This window comes from Chionomys nivalis, chromosome 6 (assembly GCF_950005125.1).
Source record: "Chionomys nivalis chromosome 6, mChiNiv1.1, whole genome shotgun sequence".
Classification (NCBI taxonomy): domain Eukaryota; kingdom Metazoa; phylum Chordata; class Mammalia; order Rodentia; family Cricetidae; genus Chionomys; species Chionomys nivalis.
The window spans coordinates 19,469,211-19,495,279 of record NC_080091.1 but is presented as its reverse complement, the minus strand read 5'-3'; the positions used below and the strand labels follow the sequence as shown (position 1 = coordinate 19,495,279).

Here is a 26,069-nt window from a genome sequence, read left to right as displayed (position 1 = left end):
ATGGAAAGGTTTTGCTGAAGCAACCAAAATGGGAGCTGCAAACATTTCAACTTTTACTCCACCTTTTAGACCATTTCTGCTGCCAATGATGGATATATTAAGTATAGAAACACCATAATTACCACTTCCCACCAGTACCACCTGTATCTCCATCACCACCACCACCATCTCCTCTACTACCATCATCTCCTTCACCACCACCATCTCTACCACCATCTCCATCACCACCACCATCTCCATCATCTCCACTACCATCTCCATCACCACCACCATCTCCATCACCATCACCACCATCTCCATCACCACCACCACCACCATCTCCACCACCATCTCCATCACCATCACCATCTCCACCACCATCTCCATCTCCACCACCATCTCCACCACCACCTCCATCACCACCACCACCACCACCACCACCTCCATCACCACCACCACCATCTCCATCTCCACCATCTCCATCACCACCACCACCATCTCCACCACCATCTCCATCACCATCACCATCTCCACCACCATCTCCATCTCCACCACCATCTCCATCTCCACCACCATCTCCATCACCATCACCATCTCCACCACCATCTCCATCTCCACCACCATCTCCATCTCCACCACCATCTCCATCTCCACCACCATCTCCACCACCACCACCACCACCACCATCTCCACCACCATCTCCACCACCACCTCCATCACCACCACCACCACCACCACCACCTCCATCACCACCACCATCTCCATCACCATCACCACCATCTCCATCACCACCACCACCATCTCCACCACCATCTCCATCACCATCACCATCTCCACCACCATCTCCATCTCCACCACCATCTCCATCTCCACCACCATCTCCATCACCACCTCCATCACCACCATCTCCATCTCCACCACCACCTCCATCTACATCACCATCTCCATCACCATCTCTATTACCATCTCCATTTCCATCTCCATCAACACCACCACCACCACCACCATCTCCACCACCACCACCACCACCACCATCTCCACCACCACCACCACCACCACCACCACCACCACCACCACCACCACCACCATCTCCACCACCACCATCTCCATCACCAACATCACCACCATCACCATCTCCATCACCACCACCATCTCCATCACCACCACCACCTCTCCACCATCATCTCCATCACCATCTCCATCACCATCACCATCTCCACCACCATCTCCATATCCACCACCATCTCCATCTCCACCACCATCTCTACCACCACCTCCATCACCACCACCACCATCTCCATCTCCACCACAACCTCCATCTCCATCACCATCTCCACCACCATCTCTACCACCATCTCCATCACCACCACCATCTCCACCACCATCTCCATCACCACCATCATCTCCATCACCATCACCACCATCTCCATCACCACCACCACCACCATCTCCACCACCATCTCCATCTCCACCACCATCTCCATCTCCACCACCATCTCCGTCACCACCTCCATCACCACCACCTCCATCTCCATCACCATCTCCACCACCATCTCTACTACCATCTCCATTTCCATCTCCATCAACACCACCACCACCACCACCACCATCTCCACCACCACCACCACCACCACCATCTCCACCACCACCACCACCACCACCACCACCATCTCCACCACCACCATCTCCATCACCAACATCACCACCATCACCATCTCCATCACCACCACCATCTCCATCACCACCACCACCTTTCCACCATCATCTCCATCACCATCTCCATCACCATCACCATCTCCACCACCATCTCCATCTCCACCACCATCTCCATCTCCACCACCATCTCTACCACCACCTCCATCACCACCACCACCATCTCCATCTCCACCACCACCTCCATCTCCATCACCATCTCTACTACCATCTCCATCTCCATCAACACCACCACCACCACCACCATCTCCACCACCACCACCATCTCCACCACCACCTCCACCACCACCACCACCATCTCCATCACCAACATCACCACCACCACCATCTCCATCACCACCACCATCTCCACCACCATCTCCATCACCACTACCATCTCCATCACCATCTCCATTACCACCACCATCTCCATCACCACCATCATCTCCATCACCACCACCACCATCTCCACCACCATCTCCATCTCCACCACCATCACCATCTCCATCACCACCACCATTTCCACCACCACCACCACCATCTCCATCTCCACCACAATCTCCATCTCCACTACCACCATCTCCATCACCACCACCATCTCCATCACCTCCATCATCTCCATCACCACCACCATCTCCATCTCCACCACAATCTCCATCTCCACCACCACCATCTCAATCACCACCACCATCTCCATCTCCACCACAATCTCCATCTCCACCACCACCATCTCCATCACCACCACAATCTCCATCTCCACCACCACCATCTCCATCACCTCCATCATCTCCATCACCACCACCATCTCCATCTCCACCACCATCTCCATCTCTACCACCATCTCCATCTCCACCACCATCTCCATCACCTCCATCATTTCCATCACCACCACCATCTCCATCTCCACCACCATCTCCATCTCCACCACCATCTCCATCACCCATTACTATTTCTACCACTATCATGCTTATCATCTCTACTCCCATCTCCACCACCATCACCATCATTATTACCTTAGCCATCACCACCAACATCATCACCATCACTATTATCTCCATTACCACCACCATCACCATCATCACGACTGCCATCTCCACTGTTATCCTCCTCATCTCCATCACCATCTCTATCTCTGTCACCAACGCTATCATTGCCATCATTACATTAGTATTATTACCATCATCATCTTTGTTATCTTCTTGCACAAGACTGTCATTAGCCATAGCACCATTAATAAACACTAATTGCATATTATAGTGGTGATATACTGGGTTAATAGTATAGGCTTCATTCTGGCCCATTAGTTAATCCAAGGCAAATCCTTCACGAATCTGTTGACAAGGCCAAGCATAGAATGAAGAGTTGATTTCACAAGTGGTTTCACCCTCTTTCCTGGGGTACCAGAGATGAGGCCCTACACAAAGTCCTCGCACAGTATTCCCAGCCACTTAAAAATTGTATTTTGAGACAAGGTCTTGCTAAGTTACCAAGCCTTAGTCTAACAAATAATTGGGGTTATAGGCATGTGCCACACATCTGCCTCTAGCTCCTTTAGCTACCGCTTTCTGAGCAGACCAGTCGATACCAGGAAGGTCCCAATGTTTCTGCAATAAATGTTAATAATACTTCCTTACACTTGCACTTGTGTGCTTAATGTAGATTGTGCGTAACAGCTAAGATACGGAAAGTGCCATGTGCAGACACAGTGGCATATAATTTAGCCATAAAGGAACAAAACTCTGTCATTTGTGCAGTGTGGAGCTAGAGGACTTTTTGTTCCAGGCAAAGGCAGGCAAATGCTGCACAGCCTCACTCACGTGCAGAAGCTGGAATGTTGGTCGGAGAACCCGAGAGGAGACTCATGCTGAAGGAGCCTGGGAAAGGTGTGGGAGACACAGCAAGGGTGCCCAAAGCTGTTTGTAGGTGCAGGGTACAGTCGGGTGGGAAGGGTCACTACAGTGGGTGAAAATGGTTGACAGTAATTAACTAAAGAGAGAATTTTGAGTGTTTAAAACACAAAGAAATACGTCAGCGGTTACAGGTATGCCAATTACCCCTTCTGGTCATTGCACATTATATATGAGTATTGATAGACCACATTGAATCCCATAAACATGTACAATTACTGTGTCAATTAAAAATAAAAATATATCTGGAAATACCAACTCTAATTTTTCCTGCACAGTAAGTAGGCGAGATGAGTGCACAAGGTGCTCTTTCCCTCTTCTCTGGCAAATGCATATTTTCTCCCCTCAAATTGTAACACAGAATTATACCTCTTTGTGTCTATTGTTTTTATAATTTATTTTTATTTTATGTTCATTGGTGTGTGTGTGTGTGTCTGTGACGGTGTTAGACCCACCATGTGGGTGCTGGGAATTGAACCCGGGTCCTCTGAAAGAGCAGTTAGTACTCTTAACTGCTGAGCCATCTCTTCAAGCCCTCCTTTTTTTTTTTCTTATTTTGTTTTTATATTTTGAGACAGGATTTCTCTTTGTCATCTTGGCTGTCCTGGAACTTGCTTTGTAGACCAGACTGACTGTGAACTCAGAGATCCGCTTGCCTCTGCCTTCTGAGTGCTGGGATTATAGGTGTGTGCCACCATTGCTTGGCACCTCTGTGTATATACCTGGTATAAAGTCTTAATTTTTTTTCTGTGTGTGGATAAATGGATAGGTACACACACATACATACATGCACACAAACCCCGTTATACACACATACACTAACACAATAAAATAATAAAAACTTACAAGAATAGCAGAGATCTTGTCCAAATAAAGGACTAACTGCCTATAAAATTCCCTTTCAGACAGTGAAGTCATAGCTAGAAGTTGGCAGTAAGAGCATCTGAAACTACTAAAAATCATTTTTGCAATGGAGAGAGGGAGAGAGAGAAAGAGAGAGAGAGAGAAAGAGAGAGATTCAAAACCTTCCACAGCTGAGTTATTTTGCCTTTTATAAAACAACTTCACATCTGGACTGATAACTTGAATTCCACCCAATGCCATTTAAACAGCCCAAGTTATAAACCTCTTAAACTTGGGGTTTATAATAGAAACACTGACAGACCCTTAACTATAGTGCCTCGTAGTAATGAAAGCACAACTATTTCATTACAGCGGTGTCTGGCGAGGCTGCTATAATTAAGAGTCTGTCAGCGTTTCCATTATAAACCCAAATTTTAAGAGGTTTTTAACTCACATTGTTTTAAATCACACTGGGCTGAAACTTGCTGTACGAAATGTCAGGCCAGATGTGTGGTGTGTGTGTGCCCGTGTGTGTGTGTGTATGTGTTGCTTTTCCTTTTGTTTACAAAAGGGAATGAAGAAAAGCAGCAGAAGAAAAGGAAGCAAATAGGTGAAAGCTGTTTTAAAGTTGTGAAAAATGTATTGACAAAATAGTTTCCTTTTAGCAGGACAAGATTTGTGAGGAGAGGGTAGAGAAGAGAGTCCAATCTGTATCTTTGCTTTTTGCCTGAAGTAGATTGGTATTTATCCAAAAAGCATTGTTAAAGGAAAAATGTATCATTGCATCCTGGGTTCTTGAAACTGGCCAGTTTGGAAGATTGTTACAACGTAAGATGCTGGAGCAATGCACATATTGCTTTCTATTGTTAACTGTTCAGCTGCTAGATGTTTGGGGTGATCTTCTGAGCTGTCCCTGGTAGGAATGACTTTAAGGCTTAAGTGAACTCTCATTGTAGGACTGCCTCATCAAAGCCTTATTGGTTTCTGGGGAAATTAATATAGTTTGGGTGGTTAGGAATTGGTTTTGTGGGTATGGTAAGAGGATTTGTAGTTGGTTAGTTCATTGATGCAAAGGCAGTTTATTGAGCATTTACTGTGTCCTGAGTATTGTAGCAAGAATTCCTAATACACTACAGTCAGTGGACAATCAGCCTTGTACCTATGTGTCTTTTATGCAAAAGCTGAGATATTAAATTAAGACCTTCACTCAGGATTGTTCTAACCAGAATTTCTTGCCTATTGAGATGAGTCCCTTAACTGTGACGATTGCTCCTCTTTCTCATGCATGATTGACTCAACACACAGCAGCCTGGTCCAGGGCCAGACCCACTCTTTCCTTTTCTCTTAGATAGGTGCATCAGAATGTATGAAGCAACCTGCCAGCCCCTCAGAAATCCAGGCAGCCACTGGAGAAAGACGTCAGACTGATGGATCTCTCAGGATGGGGGAAGCTGTGCCTTCCAAGCCCACCCCAGAGGAAGAGTTAAGCCTTTGAGGAAGGCAGCGCTGTCTACTCTTGGGAGCCTCCTTAGGTTCAGGCATCAGGTCAGTTAGGCAGCAGGGGCAAAGCCTCTCGCTCACTCCTCTACTCAAACACAGCCTCCGCTCCTCCAAATGCATTGTCTAACAAACAGCAATGGGGCTAGCAGCCCCCCCCCCCACAGTCCCAGAGTTGAAACCAGTGCTGAATGCAGGGTCCGAGCTGAAAGATGACTGCCCCTTCTCTATTTTCTGGTCTGTCAATTAGGTAACAACAACAACAAAAATAGATAAATAAAAAATAAATAAAAAGAAGGTTTAAAAAGGATGAATAAAAGCAAGATGGGACAGATTGCATTTTTAATCATTCAGTTATTCATTTATTTATTTTTGTCTATAAAAGTGTTTCACCCTAAAGGCAGACAGTGAATATTTTAATCTTGTAGTTTTCATCGAGTCAGACTTTTTAACTCTTGGTTCTCCAGTTCGCAGCGAGTCCCCGGTCAGGGGATGCTCACAGAGGGCTGGGGCTATAGTAAGCCTCCCTCTTGAGCTGTTTGTTGACCACATGCACGTTCAGAGCCCTGAAGCTAAAAGCACTTTACACCATAAAATAAAAGCACTGTCTTTTTTTCTAAAAGGTTACGTCTGGAGGCCACGCGGCTCATACTTCATACCGAAAACTACTGAAAGGACCATGAAACCCTCTGTGATTTACACCCTCTCTCTGCATTAGGGTATAGATCTACTCGACTCTAAAAATACGGTGGGTTCCTAACCGACGTGAATATATGTGCATTATTTCAAGAAAGTCTGTTAGAAAACTTGTCAACACATTATAAAGCATAAACCAGGACTTGGCTATTAAGTACGGAGATCAGAGGCAGAATATATACTGCAGGAAGTATGGGGAGGCTCCTCAGCCGGCAAGATAAAAGGGGGTGGGGAGGGAAAAGGAGGGGTCGTCTGCTGGCCTAGGGTTTACGCACTGTCGTCACTACAGGTTTGGGAAAGAGCCCACCGAGGTCTCTCAAACCAAGCAGCAAGGGTTCTACAACCCCAACGAAGTTAAACTGAACGGCTAGAAAATAATTCTGTCGTTGTCATAATTTACTACTTTCTAAAAGACACTTCTGGAAAGGTAAATACACTTATTGTGTACCCAAGTGTGCACATTTAAAGTGACCTTTCACCCCGCTCCACAACACCACCTGCACTATTAATCAATACTTATGTAATATTTTCAAATCTCTTAGAACGCTACGTTTTTACTTCTTTAAACACTCATATACACTTCCCCTCCCCCACCTTCGGGCGCTGGAGTGAACATTCAGCAGCCAGGAGGGAGGGGCATCATCGGTACCCGCGAGCACGAGGGACCCGGAGGGGGGCCGGCTAGGACAGATCAAATGCCGACGCAGAGCCCTGGTTTTCTGAGCTGGGTGAAATCTGGTTGGGGGGGAGGGGCGGGAGCGGATGGCAGGTCCCATTTCACCCTGGGCATTTTATGATGGAGAAATTAAATATATGTTAATCGTGGAAACGTTGCCGCTTTACCTCTGCACTGGCACCCAGGGCAAGCAGCTGCAACTGGCTTTTTAATGTATGTTTTCAGATGTGGCTTCCGAAGGAACCCCCCGGAATCTGAAACAAGTGCAATAACACAGCAGACCTACTTGTAACTAAGTGCTTAATTTCCTATGATTTTTTTAAAAAAGAAAATCAATAAAATGCTGCCAGTTATTTATTGGAAATAACCACAGATAGCGGCCCTGATAGGGTGCCGGTTTTAGAGAGCACACGATTGTGTAATGAATTGTAATTCAGAAGACTGTTAAATGTGAACCACAGAACCTTTCAGAGGTAATAAAGTCATTACTTTTTACACTACAGCCAAGCCTGAAAAGCTTTATACACACCGTTATATATAAATCACACATATACAGTATATATTTCTACAGCACAATTTGTCCATGTATCTGTCTCCTGTCTGTATAGACTTTTATGGATGAGAACAAGATTCAAATCTGCCCAACCGGTCTTGAACGAGCCTGGCTCACTATTGTTACCTACAGGGGCATTTATTTATTTATTTTCCCGAGGCCTCCAGGTTGAACTTACTTTCACTCTCAGCCTACCTACCCTCCAGAGGTCCACCTCGGAGTCCTGCCTCCCCTGGCACCCCCCGCAGCGGCATTCTCTTGGTGATTCTAAGGCCGGTTTAACAAGCAAAAAATCGAGGAAGAGGTGCTGGTCAGCTCTGAAGAACTCAGTGAAAAGGGGAAACGGTGTCCTGCAGTTAAAGAAATAAAGTCTTCCTGCTCCTCAAACAGACAGAGAGATCCCCCCCCCCCAGGAAAACCAGCTAGAGGGAAACAACCCTCCCCCCCCACCCCAGTCTAAGCCACAGCTTTTCTAACGTCGGGCATCAAAACCTGTGTTTCTTCCTCTAAGGGGCCCGAAGCTTCGCCGAATCAGGCAAGCCATTTTCTAATAGGTTTGAAAGTTTCCTAAGACACAGGAATAAACAGCCACAAGCCCGTAAGGCTGGGAAGTGGGCGAGCGCGTGCAAGCCCAGGGCCCTGCCTTAAAACAATACAATCCCCCGCCGGGTGGGTGAATTTACGGAAACGACACCTCTCGGAGGAGGGGTGCAGGGACGCTGGGTGCAGCCGCTGGAGGAGAGCGGAGGAAGGCTCCTGGCTCTGCAGAGACTCACAGACGTCCACCTGCAGCTCGGGTCTCCACCCTGCGCCCTCCGCGCCTCCCGGGGACTCTGTCCATCCCCCGCCCCCGCCCGGGCGCTGCTAGATTTGGACTCGGAGAGCGATCTCCCTGGCTGCGTCGGCGTCGGCGGCGACTGCGGCGGCTGCAGGGTGGTGCAGGCAGGCTGGGAGGCTGGGAGGCGGGAGACGCCAGGGGACTTTGCAGCACGTTTCTGAATAAACTTTCCAATCGCAGGGGGTGCTGTTGCTGTACATTTTACGTAAAACTGAAAGTATCCCACGCCAGAGTGAAGCCCGCTTTTTGACAGCAGCAGCGCGCGCGCGTGTGTGCATTAAAGAGACAGGGGTTTATTTCCAACAGGTCTTTCCTAATTTCCAGGGGAGGGCTGCAGAGAGGACAGAGGGGACTTTGGGTTCCCGGGTGTGCGCGGTGGCTGCTGGCGCCTGGGCAGCACGGCCGTGACCCGAGGGCCTCACCACCGTGGCCTCCCGGCTGCTGCTGGTAGCCAGTTTCATTCCTTTTCCCATTTTCTCTTTCCTCAAGTAACAGCTAAGGAACAATTGTGTTCTGTCCGTAAGAAACATTTTCATTCCCTTTGCTCAGTGCTTTTGCATTTGCCCCGGTGTGGGAGGAGGTGTGTCCCTCCTTGGAATCAGGCTCGAGGACCTCCCGCAGCGACGGGAGCAGGTTCCCAGAGACCGGGAATCTTGGGGCTACCCGTGCTTTGTCCTCAGACCAGCGACTGCTCAGGGGTGGACGCCTGGGTGCCTCGAGCCCCGGTCCTGGGTGCTCCCCTCTGGGGACTGAACGCACCCAGAATCGGGCTTCTCGGTCTTTGTATCTCGGCCTCTCTTTCTGCGACCCTTAGGAGCTGGGGACACAGGGTTCTGTGTGTGGCATTCAGACCCAATCGCTAGTTGGGTCGCTCAGATCCCGAGTCCCTGACTTGGCCTTGGGGGCGCGCTCTCGGCCCTTGAGCCCAGGCCTGCGCCGCCGGCCTCGCCCCAACCCCCTCTCTCCAGGCAGCTTCTGCTCCCTCAGGCCCCGGAGCTGGCCTTCCGGACCGCCGACCCTCCGAACTTGGGCTAGATTTCGCTCTCCCGCGCGCTCCCTCCCGCCTCCCCTCGCCCGCTGCCGAGCTCTAACTTGGAGGCTTAGCTCTCAACTTCGGGTGATTTTTTTTCTTTTCTAGCTTTCCTTAGGCAAAGTTTCCCGAACGCTGCCACGGGCTCGGGGCTTGCACTCCGGCCCTGGGCGTCCGCTGGAAGGGAGGGGAAGTGGGTGTGCGCGTGGAGGAGGGTGTCCGGGACCCACTCTACCTGGTTTCCCTCCGCCCGCGCCTCCCAGTCTCTGGGTTGCAGCGTCCTGGAGCACTCTTGCTCCCCCCACCCCAATAATTTTTTATTTTAGGGTCGGTGAGTGCGTGTGTGTGTGTGGAGGGGGGAGTGGAGCAGGGCGCAAGTCCCCCCCGCACTCCTCCCTCCCACCCCGCCGCCCCTTTCTTCTCTCCCGGCCACGCCACCGCCGCGGCGCTCGCTGCGGCCACTGGTGAGCCAGCCACCCCAGAGCCCCCTCCCCTCCGCCCGCCCCTCCCCCAGGGGCCGCGTCTGGCGTCTGCGGAGCCCCCCGCCCCGCACCTCCCCCGCCCCGCACTGGCCATTGGCTTGTCCTGGTCTCTTTTTCATGTCCAGCCCCTGATGTGTGTCCATTGGTGTGAGCTTCCCCTTCCCTCCTCCCCTTCTCTCCTGCTCGCCCTGCCCATGTTTTGTGTGTCTCTGTCCATCCAGACTCCTGACGTTCAAGTTCGCAGGGACGTCACGTCCGCACTTGAACTTGCAGCTCAGGGGGGCTTTTGCCATTTTTTTCATCTCTCTCTCTCTCCCTCTCTCTCTCTCTTCTCTCTCTCTCTCTCTCTTTTTTTTTTTTTTGCTTAAAAAAAAAAAGCCATGACGGCTCTCCCACAATTCATCTTCCCTGCGCCATCTTTGTATTATTTCTAATTTATTTTGGATGTCAAAAGGCACTGATGAAGATATTTTCTCTGGAGTCTCCTTCTTTCTAACCCGGCTCTCCCGATGTGAACCGAGCCGTCGTCCGCACGCCGCCGCCGCCGCCGCCGCCCGCCCCGCAGCCCACCATGTCTCGCCGCAAGCAAGGCAAACCCCAGCACTTAAGCAAACGGGAATTCTCGCGTAAGTAACCCAATAATAGTAATAATAATTATTAATCACGAGGGCGCGCAGGACGCTAAGTAAGAGTGAGGTTGAGAGAGAGGTGTGTGCATGCATTAAAAAAATTCAGGTGAAAACCCTTCGTTAGTCGGGGTAAAAAGAGATTAAAGGGGAAAAAGCCCCACATCCCCTCTCGAACGAGAACCGTGTATGCACTTTAGAGATTGCACACACCTTTAAATTTTATAAAAAATTGACTCCTCCTCTTTCCTTCTCTCCGCCGCTTTATTTCTTCTTTCAAAAAGGGATGCAATGATTTCTACCCCAGTTTTGCAAAAATAATGAACAATGCTAAGGATGCGAACAACTCACATGCAAACCTGGGGGTGGGAGCTGGAAGGAAAGGGGGGTTGCTTCCACTTCACTATAGGAAAATGGAGGGGGGAGGGAGGGCGTCAAGTCTAAAAAACAATTCCTGGGGAGAAAAGAGGTGAGACTGGCCTTAGGACACCAATATGTACACGGTCAAGTGTGCAGTGGGAGGAAAGTAGTCACCTCCACAATTGTACGAAAGTGGGACTGTAGAAGGGGGCCCCTCGGCGCTTCTCAGGCAGCCTAGTCCGGAGAGAGGGGCTGCAGCGCCTGGGAGAGCCGGGTGACCGGGAAGGACCGGAGTCGCGCCCGGCGCTGCCGTCTTTTGTTCCGGCCGGAGGTGGGTGTTTGTCCCGCCGCCTTTTGTGCGGGCTCCTCGCGCTTGCCCTCCTGCGCCGCCACCGCCGCCGAAGGGCAGGAGCAAGGGCCGAGTGAGGAGGCGGCCGGGGGCACGCGGTAGAGGGAGGGAGGGCTCACTAGCCGCCGCCGGCGGGTTGCTGTTGCCCGCCCCTCCTGGCTGAGCCCTGGAGGAGGTGAGGCGAAGACGCGTTAAAAAAAATTAAGTAACGCAAAAGAATGTACAATTCTTGCCCCCCAAAAGAAACTAAATGTTCCGCCAGTCGTATTTTTCATCGCTTTCCTGGAATTCGTCCACACACCCCCACCTCTTCAGAAATTCCACAATCTTTAATAGAGAAAAAAGAAAAAAAATAGAAAAAATATCCCTACTACCCCTTCCCCAAAACCCCATCAAGTTGCAAACTTAGAGCGCCGGCGGCGTGGAGAGGGAGCGAGGAACTCCCTCCTCTTACTATTTTTTGGAAGATTTTCAAAAAAAGTGGAAGTGGATTTTGATTGGGAAAAATCTCGTGTCTGAATGTTTACAAGCACCGCGTGTGCGGGAGCCTCCTGCCAACAAACAGACAGAGGACCCAGCGCGCCGCGGCAGCCCCGGAGCAGGCGGCCGCAGCGGTTGGGCCTTGCCCGACCTCGCCGCGCCCCAGTCTGGAGTCGGGTTCGCCCACCCGGCGCTCGCCGCCCACCCGCCAGGCACCGCGGCAGGCCACGCTGCGACTCCGCCAGCCTGGCCTGCGCTCCGGTCCGCCCCTAGCACAATGCCCAGCTCTCATTCCGACCTCCCAGACAGCGAAAACTGCTGGGTGAAACTCGGTTTTGCAAAACATTTTTATTTTGCCAAGCAACTGTAAAGGCGAGTTCTGATAGTCCCCCTCCACTCCACCCGGGGTACTCTTAGATTCCTCTTGTTCTTAACTCTAGCCGGCCGGGAGGTTACCACGTGCTTTCCCTGCCCCCTTCCCAATCTAGCCAGTAGTCTTTTGGACCAAAGCAGTTGCCTGGCTAGGTTGAGGAGGGGGGCGGGGCAGGAAGGAAATGTGTTGAGTATGCATTTTGGGGGTGCAGGGTCCCCGAAATCAGCGAGACCCCACCTTTGGACTCTTGCCCTATACCCTGGGCCTGTCTTGCTCCGGGGTTTCTGTGAGCTTATGTAAGAGTGCTAGCGGCTGTGGCGATTATCTCCACCTGAAGGTGTGCTTAGAGAGGCGGGTGGTGGGCACTTAAGAAAGTTTGAGTCCTGTAAGGAAAGGCATGGAGCGCCCCCCCCCACCAAATCCTCCTTTCATTTATGACTCTTAATTTTTGACCAAAGCTTGAAGGACCCCTTCCCATGTTCTCTTCTGCTTTTGTTGAGGGAGGGGTGCTCACTGGGAATTGCTTTTTCCTCCCTCTGGGCCCAGGAACTTGTCACACACTTCGGAAGCTCCCCCGCCCTGGCACGTTGCGGGGCCCTCCCTCTCCCCACCCCCGCGCATCTCTCCCTCGCCGCTCTCCCCCGCCCCCACTCCCACCGGCCGCGCCGGATACAGAGCAGACGCGGCGCGCGACGGTGTGAAGTTACAGCCCGGCCAGGTACCGGCGGGAAGGAAGGGCAGTGTTCGCAGGACTCGGGAAAGCCGGGACTTTGGGACATTCGGAAGGATGCTATGGGGGCGCAAGGGACAGTCTGGGAGGCTCAGTCCGAACTGCTCAGTTACTAACTCTCCTCCCACTTGGGTCTCTTGTGGGACTCTGCAGACTGGGAGGGTTAATCTCTGCTGTCCCGGGGAGGGACACTAGACTAGGAGGCCAGTTGAAGGGGTCTGGCAGGGATCACTTCTTTGATCTTTCTGGGTGCTCAGAGGGCAGGAACCTCCCGGGTCCTATGACACCCCCACCCCCCTCCCCGTCCTCAGCTACGTGGACTGAATGAGCCATTTGGTCGCTAGGAGGCAGAACAAGATCAAGAAAAGCTCCGCGAACTTGAACCTGTACCAGAGCCTCCCCCCCCCCACCCCCTGCCCGGCGTTTCTCGGCGGGGGAGGGACGAGCGTTGGGAGAGTGGGGGTGGGGGGCAACTAACGGTTAGGCAGAATTCCCTTTCTCCACCCCCCATTACCCTTTAGGTCTTTGTTCTTCATTTTGACTTAAAAAAAAATGCTTTTGGCTAGGGCAGTGGAGAAGCGCCGGGGCGCGCAGCCGACACCCCCACGTGCAAGGAGACCCGGCAACTCCACACTTGAGGGTTCCTTTCAGGGAAGGCATTTTTGGTCTCGAGGAAGGGGGAGAGCGCTCTCGAGCTTAGAGGCCTGACTGAAAGCAGGGATATGGCAAGTTTGCCCTTGGCCTCTAGGTTCACTTTTTTCTACCCCCAGCCCCGCTCAGAGCGCAGGTTTCGGCGTCCACCGCAGTCTTACCGGACGGCTTGGCAACCCGACGCTCCCCCTCCCCGCCTCCTGCAGCTCTCGCCTGGAAGCCTGAAATCACAACAATAGTAATAGTTATCATCATAATGATGCGGGCTAGCAGCGTCATTAATAATAAATAACCGCGGTCGCCGCCTGGCGCGCACACGGTGCCCGGAATTACGGGCGAAACACATTTGCACAGATCTTCCAAAGTAAAAGTGTTAGCCTGTGCACACAGAATGATTTTCAGGACCCGCGCTCGGGGTGTGCGCTATGAAGCCAAGACTTGATCAGGTTTTCCAGCTCAGTTTTCCAAACCTTACTTCCTTTTCACCAACTAGTGGGTTCAGGGAGCCGGCGCTCGGCGGTAGCTCGGCTGGATGGGCGTGGAGGCAGCAGCCGAGTCCCCGGGCCACCCGTCGCCTCCAAGCTGGGACTGCGGGTCGCTGCTGCACGTGTTCGCTAGCGCGCGGCCTGAGCCTGCAGCCAGGAAGGAGGCTGCTCGCTTTGTGTCGGGGAACCCGGGCGCCCAACTTCACTTTCTAAGCGGCCTACTCCCGCAGGGCCCCGGCCCCCGGCCTGTAGCCCTTGGCTTTGCTTTTGTTTCTTTGCTTTGCCTCTCTAATTTTTCAGCCTCGGTTTGCTTTATCGTGTTAAGAAAAGCCACTTGGAAAGCAAACTTGAAGACACAGCTCCCATTTCCCCCTCCCCCTTCTCCAGTAATCCTGATTTCCTAGCCTTCTCTCAACATTTCTTATAAGGATTTTGACCTCTTCTTTTAATGTTTGCAACGGGGCTGGGGGAAGGAAGAGAGAAATAAATACAAATATATAAATATATCTCGGTCTGCTGTCGCTGGGAGACTGAGACCGTCCAGTCTATCTTGTAGAAAGCAGAAGCATTTCATTTTGTCTTCCTCCCCTTGTAGAGAGAATTCGCGGCTAATTATTGTGATTATTTCTCCACTCCCTTCCACTTCAATCGAGGACTCCCCGCTTTGTACCGAGTTAGGCCCGAGCTTAGAAAGGGTGGTATTGTAGGAGAGAATTAGGATGGAGTTGAATTGAAGGGAGGGGGTAAAATGGCTGAGGTTAGGAATGTTTTTAGGGAATGAGGAATTTGCATTAAAATACAGAGAAATTATCTGATGCCCAGAAAGGAAATGTTGATTGCCACTGAGAGAGGATGTCAATGCAAATCAGTAGGCTGCAGTAAGAGAATTGTATTTTCATATTTTCTTTGTGCCCCATTTGGTCCGATTTTTAAAAATGCAGCAGCAATAATAAAAAACACGTTTTGATATTTGTCTGAACATTGCTAGCCAAATGTTTTTCAAGGAAACCGATGTTAAATGTATTTCATACATTAGGATATAATTCTTGTTAATTAGCAATAATTTACGTTAAGAGCATAGAAAATGTTGAGGTTACAGGTTTTATATCTGTACATTTGATCATCTTGTTATTTTCAAGAACTTTGCCTCCTATAAAATTAATTAGGTGAGATGTGGAGGTGTAACCAGCAACCTGTGAATTACCTCTTCATTTCCTGGTTTTGATTGTAAATCAGTTCAGTCACTACGTTTAGAAGACTTTAACTAAGTCTGTTTGGTACCGAATTACCTTTAACTGTTTGATATCTAAGAGAATATCCCCTTTGCTCCTAATACTCTTCCTAGATTCTGAAGTCCTTCAGGCCCCGGGAACAAAAATAACAGCAACAACAACAAAACCCCCAGTGAATCCTGATGATAGGGTCTGCAAAAATGTTTTACCTTTAATAGAACAATTTCCCCCTGAGCCCTTCAGTCCTCAGCCCCAGAACTTGCAGCTAAACAACGCCAGCCAAAAGGGCCACAGTTGCCAGTGTTCATTTGAAATACTGAATTCAAGCAGCAGAGCTCATGGGTCAGGACTTCCCCCTCCTGACTTGGTCAAAATGAAAGCAAATGTGAGAGAAATGACTGAGGTCGCAATGCAGAGCGTTTTCCTTCGCCTCCTTCATCTGGGAAGCATACTTGCGCGCTCTGTTTGTCTTTTGATCAGGATCTTGGGCAAAGAAACATTTAAGTGCTTGCTTTGCCATCTTCATTCGTAGGGAGATAACCTTCATATTCTCGTGATGACCTTATGTTAAATTAGGAGGGCACCAAAGGCGAGCAATGGTGGCATGTCCTACTTGAGACAGGTGCGGCTTCGGCAGGACTCCGCAGTATTATTTCACCCAGCACATCAGGGAGTTACTCCAGATCCCCCCTCAGCATCTAGCCTGGGTAGGGTTGAAATAAATTTAACCTGAGTTCACTGGATTTTTGCACTTTATCAAAATCTGTTCCAATATTCTACACTCAAATTAAAATCTATTTTTTGATTCTCTGTGGCTTTAAGTTCATTAAATGTGAAATTGGCAGCTTGCTAAAGAAGGTCAGACTGATTAACTGTTTAAGACTTGTACGTTGTCTGCTTTGCTTTATTAACTGGCAGCATCTTGGACATGTTTTGTATTTTGTGATTTTTTTTTTTTTTTACATTTTAGTATTTTAAGATGGTGTAAGCAAGATTTCCTAGCTCCCTCTTTTCCACTTGTAAGGTTAAAAAAAATGATAGAAGCTGCTCAGATAGATGCTGGAGTTGTAAAGTTTTTTTTTTTTTTTTTTTTTTTTTTTTTTTAAAAAAGGCAGACAGGAAAGAAAGCCACGTATATCTACCTTGTTATAACACTGGCTGGTGACTGTGTGTGCAGAAATATCCCGTAATGAAGCGTTTGGAGCCCGTTCAGAAAATTAGTCAACTTTGACTACATCAGGTGAAGCATCTCAACTCAGAGGAAAGGATGCCCAGCCTTCTGACGTGTGAGCTTGGGAGTCCACTCTGATTTTTATGTCATGGATGCCACCAAGTACCAACATGTTTAGAATATTTCAGACATTCTTTTCTGCAGATTGGGAAAAAAAAAAAAAACCCGACTAATTGGCTTATTTTCTTAAGTACTCAAGACTGTCCCATTTAGTGAATGTGTCTGAGAAGTGCCAGTGAATCTGATATTCCTTTGATTTCGTGGAGTAGCTGAGAATGAGGACAGGAAGATCTTGGCGGCGTGAGACTCACTGCCTTGTGATGGCTAGTTAGGTGGATGAAGTCACTTCCTCAGGGCTGCAGTGTGAGTGTGACAGAGTCCTGTGTGGCGCAGCAGCCTTCTCTGCTGTGAGGCAACGCATGCACAGCCAGTGCACACATCCACTAAGGGTGTGTGGGCTCATTCACCTCTTCTAGTCTTGGGCCTAAGAGTTAACTTACTGTATGGAGGGGAAGCAAATTTGGTTTCAGTTCACGTTTTAAACGTAATTGTTATTTAAGTTCTTTTTATATTGTGTTAACTATTAAGTCACATTCTTCTCAAAAAATTTACAGTGTGTGTGTTCTCTGGAGTTATTCAAGTCAGGGGGATTTCATTTAGACCATGATGACCACCCTCATTGATGAATTAACTTGGTTATTGATACCCTCCACATCACATGTTGCCTATCACACTTTTTTGGGGGTGTTAGACGGAGATTGCTGCACACTCCTGTCTTCGTGTGGTGAGGTGGGGGTGGGGTTGAGCATGTATGTCCTCCCTTTCTTCTCCACACTGGCTCTCTAAGAATTGTGCTTTTGTTTCTTCAACTACAGCCGAACCTCTTGAAGCCATTCTTACAGATGATGAACCAGACCACGGCCCGTTGGGAGCTCCAGAAGGGGACCATGACCTCCTCACCTGTGGGCAGTGCCAGATGAACTTCCCATTGGGGGACATTCTTATTTTTATCGAGCACAAACGGAAACAATGCAATGGCAGCCTCTGCTTAGAAAAAGCTGTGGATAAGCCACCTTCCCCTTCACCAATCGAGATGAAAAAGGCATCCAATCCTGTGGAGGTTGGCATCCAGGTCACACCAGAGGATGACGATTGTCTATCAACGTCATCTAGAGGAATTTGCCCCAAACAGGAACACATAGCAGGTAATTGAGAAGCAAGGAGCAAAGCTGTTTGCATGCTTTCTTTTTTATTTGCAGAGGTGTTGTAGGAGCAGGAAGGCGTGCTCAAGGGCTGTCTGTATTTCTCCATGTGACTGTCCATGGAAGTCTTGTTAAAAATCATCATTCCTGTTGCTTCCGTCCAGACTGCTGGAAATAATGTTTTCCCCACCTTACTGAGTCAGATGTAGGTGGGAAAGTGCCACACGCTTGACATCCTCTGCCTGCTTCTGACAGTACCCTTCCTCCCCTTGCTTGCCTTTTTATTTTAATGTGTTGGACCTTACTACTCCTGCCTCAGTTTCCAGTGTCCACTTGTGGCCTGGTGATGTTTATGAAAGACAAGGTAGCCATATAGGCATTGTGGTTGAGCCAATGGCTTGTCTGAAGGTTTGGAAGGAGTTAACTGAGTTCCAGGGCTAGCCTTGGATCCATACTGGCTGTCAGCCTGTATGGGGCTGTAATTAAACACAGCCCCGTGGTGGGATGACACGGTGACCTTGACTTTAAGATGCCATTTTCGACTGGCCAGGCCAGAGTAGAGAGGGCAGTTGCTGAAGCGCACAGACATGCTTACTCGAAAAGTTTAAGGGCATGTTGGAAATTTCAAAAGGTTGGTTTGACAGGAATGGCTGCTCCCTGCAGCCTGCCTCCTCAGCTCAGTGATAAATGCTTCTCAGTGCTCTCTCTTGTCTCTGATGTGGTTTTGACAGATGTATCTTGATTTTGTTTGTGGTTTACACAACCACATGTCATCCTTACAAATGTCCAGTACCGGCTCCCCTGTTTCTTCTCTAGCCTAATGCGAAAATTTTCCTGAAAAAAAAAATGCATGCACATATTCAATAGCGCTCTCTCTCTCTCTCTCTCTCTCTCTCTCTCTCTCTCTCTCTCTCTCCCTCTCTCCCTCCGGACCCCCCCCCTTTTCGGTTAATTTTACCAAGGAGGTAGCTAGGTGTGTGGGTTTCTCAGCAGCTCCAGGGAAATGGAATTAAAAGCTAACAGAGGGACTTTAATTCCCTGCCCTAGTGGTAAACAGCAACACTAGGTAGTGGCTCTTAAAACACTGTTTGCTTTAGCACGTCAGACAAAGCAAAAGCAGATTCTGTGGTGACAGGCCTGCCACATCTGGGAGACAGTCTCTTTCTGCATTGCCCCCACCCTACAAAAGCAGGCCTGCTCATTTTTGGAAAGGCAGCGTAGATAGTCACAGGGCTTTTGGAACTTGTCTCTGAAATGGTTGGATCATAATAGGTCAGTGATCCGGAGGGGATTAAATGGCATATCACCCTCACCCCTCTACAGCGACCGCCCCCCCCAAGTCTGGAATATGATCACTAAGATCAAGTGTGGCATTTTAAAATCTTTCATCTTTCTTTCTTTCTTTCTTTCTTTCTTTCTTTCTTTCTTTCTTTCTTTCTTTCTTTCTTTCTTTCTTTCTTCTTTTTTTAATGCTTTCTGTAATAATACTCAGGTATTTTCCTTTTAGTGAAGTAAGGACTCTGCTGCCAGAAAAGCTGCTTGTGTAGAATGTTTTTCTAGATGCTACCACATTGAGCTTCCGAGACACGGAGGTTAAGATTTTTATCCCCCCCTCCCGTAGGATGTAGCAATGACCATTTCCATGTGCTGGCTTGTGACTGGAAGGAAAATGCACAGAAGTGTAAGGCATGATTAATGAAGCAAGAGCAGGCGGAAGGGGATTTGTCGTCTTTGGAGATCCAAAGCCTTGCTAAATCACCAAATATGGAGTAAGGCTTGTGTGATGTAACATCGTATTTACATATCGAGCTGCTCGTTTAAAAGACAAAACACAGTGTCTGTCAGGCAGGAATTAAAACCACACTGTATTCCTGAAGGCTTAAATAGGTTTCTCGGTTGCAGGTTAGCCAGTTTGAAAACCAGGGCCTCTGTATTTTGAAGACACATCTGAAGGCTGAGGAGAGTCGTTTAAATAGTTAGGGCTTTTGACTTGTACTGTTGTGACTCTACACGGATGTACTGGGAAATAAATAGCCCGTAATCCGCTGGTTGCCATAATGATCCTGTGATACCTCAAAAACTAGTGTGATAGCAGAGCCTAAAGAAGCCAAAAATGAAAAAAAGAAAAAAAGCTGCAAATTTGAGATCTATTTCTAAGGGATAATGGAACATTGTTTCTCTGAAATGGAAAGCTCTCTCAGATGCTCATTGAGTACACACATGCAATTCAGGTGAGGGAAACCTTTCATGCAGCAATAATTGCAACATCTTGATTCTTTTTATTGTGCCTCCTCACCTGTTTTTACCCTGGTTCTGGCTGAACATAAATAGCATGGTCACATCTCCAAGTAAGATGTCAGTAACTAGAATCATGACTTCTCGTAATTCACAGTAACGAATTAAGGGTTTCCCATAGTGAAATTAACGTTCTATTACTGCACATAAATTCTGGTGCTCTGGACCCCAGGTACCCCTGAAGCGAGGTTCTGGAAAGATGGTTTGTACCCCCCGCTGGCTCCTCCATACCAAGTCTACCAGGCTTCCCAACAGTAAGCATTCAGTAGCCATCTGAACTGTGTCATAGGAGAGAAGCAGGGGTCTCTGTTGGGGAAGAAGTACACCGGTGAATGTCTACAAGAATATGCTTGGCAGCTACATGAAAGACAGTCATTTAAGCATGCTGGGTAGGAGAGACTTTATGAAGTGATATAAGTCAGATTTGAGTTCACTGTGTGCTCTGTGCCATTTTACAGGCAGGAAGCATAGAATTTGAAACAGGGTAAGGTAGAATTCTGAAGGGCAGCAATGAAACAGCTTGCATGTGGGCTGTGCTCAGGCCGCCCAGAATTAACTGAGGTTTTTGTTTGTTTGTTTGTTTTTGCTTTTTTCAGGATGTTTTTGCCTGATGACTAGATGGATGTGTGTTCTCATGGTAATGCATATATGTTACCTGTTTCCATAGGCAATGACCAAGCTGCATTTACAGTTTTGTTTAGATATTCAGAGCCTTATGTGATTATTACCCACAGAGACTATTGGAACAGTCTTCATTGAACTGGCTGTTATCAGCTTATATTGTGTGGTCCAGTTCATCAATATGCATGTCAGAAGCCCATCGACAGATAGGGGCAGCCTTTGACTGATGGAGCTCTCTCTCTCTCTCTCTCTCTTTTTGAGTCTTTTATTTTATGATGAGTAAAATATTCATTGAAGATTACCGAGTACGAAACTGTTTTTTTCTTTCACAGAAAAGGCCCCAAACATTATCTCCCAGTGTCAGTCTTGAAGTTTTGGCTCATTGCACACGGGAATCTTTAAATTAGGATTAGCCTATCATAAAGTTAGCTTTTAGACGGAATGGGAGAGCAGAAATCTGCTAAGATGCAGGGCAGCCTGCTGCTCCTGATGGAACATTGTTTTTTTTTTTTTTTTTTCTCCCCTAGCATCTAGAATACAGGCATTTTCACTGGGGTGCTTAGACAGAGCAACTGGTCTGGCTAACGATATGCAAGACAGATTCTCTAATGAGCAGGAAAATATTAAAAGCATGTTACTTACAGGTAAACCAAGTGACACCATTCTGCTTTTCCGAATTTACAGAACTAACTTCCCCTTTCTCTTTGTACCCATTCTCATTCTTTTCCTAGGCTAGATTGAACTAGAAGATGTGTTTGTATATTAATTGTAAATGAGACTATAAATGACAGTATTTTATTATGACTACTTATTTTTTATTTCTCTTTATTTGTATGATCCTGAATAAAAAAAAAATACTGATCTCTGAAGTCAATTTTCAGTGTGGCAGCAAAAACCGGAAAACACCACCATTCAAAGAAACAAATGTACTGGCAAATGTTTTATTTACCTTCGGAGTCCGTAGACCAGGGGAGGTTGTTTTGTAACAAATACCTAGCATTTTCATAGGGAGGCCGTATTTGTGAGGCCACTACCCACAGACTGATGTTCTTGGGACTGGGAGTACTGTATACAAGCTGTATTTGTAAATAAGACAGGGAAAGGTTGTGGACTGGCAGCTTGGATGTTTTGTCAAAGTACAATGTCAGAGAAACTCTAAGACACATTGTAAATAGAACTGTCACAGTGATTGCGTGATTGAGCCACAGAAGTGTCCTACAATGGTTGGCATTGTCAGAGGACTTTTGAAAGCTCAATTAAACACGGTGGCCCGCATGGCTGCTAAATTTACTTTGGAGAACCCTCCCCCCCCCCAAAAAAAAAGAAAGAAAGAAAGAAAGACAAAATCTAAAACGTAGAAGACCCCAAAGATCTCAAAGTTCCTCTGATGTTACCTTCTGGGTGGCACAGAAAAGAGGCACCGTGCGTCTTCCAAGGGCGTCTTTCAGGAATAATAGTTTTGAGAATAGGTTCACGTGATATGGAGAGCATCCTGTGTGTGATGGGGAGATTGTGTTCCTTCTGCTGTCTCCTGCTGTTACAGACAGTTAATGTAAAAATGGCCTTTTATTGGAAACACAAATATGTATTCACTTCAAGAAAAGAAGCAGAGGGGGACAAAGTTCCCCTCCCATGCTCTGTGTTTATTCTGTGAAAACTAAAACAAACCAACAAAAAGCCCCAAGTGCTGTGATTTCTCAAATCAACCCATCCTTGTGGGGCAGGTTGTGCGCTCTCGTCTTAAGGGATCGGAAGTATGTTTTGCACTCCTTCCTCCCAGGGAATGTGGCATTTAATTGTGGGGCTGTCCATGGGTTGGAAAATACAACTGGGCATAGGAAAAGGCCAGGCTGGGTCAGGACAGACACCTTCAGTTCAGAGAAGAGGCCAGTTGGATGCATATTAATGGCACATTTTGGGAGTCCTGGGAAGTCATTAATTTCACACTGTAGCTTCTGTGTTTGGCCAATATGGGAGAGATAAATTGGGGGCATATAACAAACTTGGGATTCAGATTTTCAATTTTCATGATGTCTTATTGGTGGTACTTAATAAAGGAAAAGAGACAAATGTGGTTTTGCACGATTGTCACTGAGGAGCAAAGTTTGGCTTCCCTTGGGGGGGAAATACGAGGTTGAAGAGAGAAGGAAGGCCCCAGAAGATGTCCCTGGGTGGCAGGCTGCCCTTCCTGGGTTGATCTGTTTGCATCCTTTATTACACAAAGTGAGACAGATTTCACTTCAAGCTCCAGTTCATCTTTACATGGAGTAGCAGTAGCTTCGTTCAGGAAAAAACACATAGCATCAAGCTGGACCCAGGCTGGCACCTTGCCACATTTTAGCGTGAGATTTAATCACCAAGGACCTTTAGTAGCTTTCTGCTAGTTCAGATTTCATTTGGGTCATGGCTATGTCAGCAGTGTTGTGACTTCAAAGATAAAATGTACTTTTAAATGTAGGGTCCATTTTTAATATTTCAAATCAAACAGGCTTTTATTTTATGTGCCAATTTGGAGGACATAGTAAAGTTTATAAAATATGTGCAGACTATATAATTTAATGGAGAATGACCAGTATTGTTATTTGTAATACAAATAGAAAATTGACCATTGTACCTCTGCTGTGTTCCTTTTGCGGCCCAGGTAAATCAGTACTATTAAACTGCTTTTCCCTTTTACTGCCAGGGTATGGAGCCCTGGCCAATATCTGTAAATTTACCTTAGTAATTTGCCATGTAGTTTTTACAACAATGACCTAATTAATTTGAGCACGAACCATATTATTGCTACTGGAGTCATTTTCTGTCACAAACTTAATTTCCAGGAAACGCAACCTGACGAATAAGAATTCTTTACCTCTCCACATGTGTTCTCTGAGACCAAAGGCAAATTTAAAATAATAATAATACTAAAATGCCAGCATTATTAAAGCCAGTATGCTTGATGCCAAGCTCAATTTGAAGCCAGTAAACATCAGACTGTATTTCTAATCAGTTTTAGGATGTGACGTATTTCGTATTAGGTTCGCTGGAATCTGTCTCCCCGGTTTTTTACTGGCCAGCTGCACACTCCCTGTGCATTTTAAAACATTTCAGCAAAGGATTTTGCTGTTCTTAGCAGGGTTAGTAACTTGGGGTCTATTTCTGAGCTCATTCGTCATTCTGCAATGGCATTGAGTTAGGTTGGCAAGGGAAGGATTCGAGGCATGGGGGGTGGCGAGGTCACTTCTGATCCCAGCAGGGAATAGGTGAGCTTCATTTGCCTTTACAATAGGCGCACAGTTACTGCACCTTGGAGGGGCTCTCAGGTGCCGCTCAGATGGGCGCATGTAAATGCCCTGTCAGATGTGGAGTCGGAATATTAATGCTTCTTCCACCACTGCACCATAATAAAGCTGTACACAGCAAGCTTAATATGCAGCTAGTCTGGGGATTGTGTAAACTTAGATAGCCCAGTGTGAGCGGCAGCAATGCAAGAATGCTCGCAATGCCACAGTTCCCATCCTGTTCTCCTTTGATCTGGAGCAAAATGGAAACATCATCCGCTGCTCCTCTCAGAGTTGTCTCCCTGACTTGGCCACCCCCCAGCCCACCACCAGTTAGCCAGTTAGTTGGTTTAAATTTTTTTTTTTTTTTGCATGTGCTGGTATGGAGAAATGCGACATAATTTGTTTCATATGGTTAATTACAGGCGTTTGAATATTTAACATTTTAAATAGCCACAGTCCCAGCTTTTACTGTTAAAAGTATGTGATTTGAACAAAGGGATTACAGTGTAAATATTTGTGGTGATTTGCAGCACCCTTTCCCCCCATTAAACACACACACACACACACACACACACACACACACACACACACACACACTGCTGATTTCAGGACTCTGTACCTTTATTTATACTTCTCTTTGAAAACCTTCTCTCAATTGGAGCTCCATTAAAATATTTTTTTCATTATATTTTTGAGTCTGCTATTGCTTGAGGTTTTTATAGAGAATTTTTATAATGTGTTCGTTTAACAGAATCAACAGCTGTCAGAACCAGTTGTGGTAAATCCACCAAACATACAAAGAAAAATACACACGTTTCCTGAAACAAAACACTTGGAAAAATAAACGGGCAGAGCTGGTGAATTAGAAGTTTGTCGACAGGGAGCTGAGGTGGCTCAACTCTGAGTTGCCCCAGAGACCCAGCGGTCTGACGCAACACTGCTGAAGGGTTACCTGAACAGGTTGTTCCTCTAAGGCGCTGTGCTGTGTGCAGCTGACACGCACCAGAGGTAGGCTGGGCCTTCCATGGCTTCCCCTGGTCCTCCCTCCTTCCTCCTTTTTGATCCACCTAGATAGACAAAGTACCAAGTTCTTAGAGTGCTAAACAACACATTATACTCACCTAGAGGTGAGATGATCGAGTGGAGACTCTTGTAAAAGAGGCGAGAAAGGCACCTTGCACACCTTTTTTCTGGACAGGGTTGGCAGCGTGTTGTTCAGAGCCAAGTCGGTCTCCGCCAGGCAATTCCCAGTGGGGCCCTGGAGCAGGTATGTTGACGAAGGGGGTACCTGGGGACCTCTGGCCACTCACAATGAGTTTTTGTTTGTGCTCTTACTGTCGTTAACCTTGGTGAAGAACAGTTACATCTACAATTTGATCATGCTTTTAGATAGAGGCAAACTCACCAGTTGAAAGCTCCCATGAAAATCAGGCAGGGACTGTCTGGGGGAGCAGCAAAGGAGATTTTCAAAACAGCCACAGGTGCTGCTGCACCCCACCCCTTCTTCGTTTTCTTCCTGAACTTTCTAAAACTCACAGGGCACAGAATTTTACATCCCTTAGTTCATTGTCTTGATATGTAATGATGCGTTCAAGAATGCCAAAGGAAAATATTGCATCTGTTAATTTTTTCGGGAAATATGATTCTTACCTAGGGGGACACAGTGCTTGGCTTGCCGAATCTGACTTTTTATGTTCCAAAGACAGGGCATCTCACTGGACAAAAGAATGTAGCCTCCCCACATCCTGACTCTAGGTATAACATGATTTCATGGCCTGCTTACATTTAAGGGGCCAACCATAATGAACCATTTTCCCGCCTGTTTTAACTCCTGCCCCAGCCAAAACTCCTTTGTGTTTACAGTTAAACAATGCATTAACCAATGTGAAAATTCCAATCTTAGGAGTTTCTCCTACTTCATCCCACCTTAAGATTTTTTTTTTTAAAAAAATATTCTTTTACATTTAAAAGTGAG

At 47.4% G+C, this 26,069-nt stretch overlaps 1 protein-coding gene across 5 annotated transcripts in view; it reads left to right on the top strand.

Annotated features, from left to right (window-relative positions):
* The first annotated feature begins 10,149 nt into the window (after positions 1-10,149).
* The window catches only part of Bcl11a (BCL11 transcription factor A), a 96,080-nt gene continuing 80,160 nt past the window's right edge, over positions 10,150-26,069 (top strand). For 2 of the 5 annotated variants that reach the window (XM_057771759.1, XM_057771758.1), the window contains exons 1-2: positions 10,150-10,819; positions 17,586-17,915. In XM_057771759.1, coding sequence (XP_057627742.1) covers positions 10,765-10,819; positions 17,586-17,915 — 385 coding nt within the window. In that variant the 5' untranslated portion in view covers positions 10,150-10,764. Of the gene's footprint in view, positions 10,820-13,051; positions 13,100-17,585; positions 17,916-26,069 lie in introns of those variants that run through there. The other 3 variants (XM_057771762.1, XM_057771761.1, XM_057771760.1) reach the window with 3 other exon arrangements.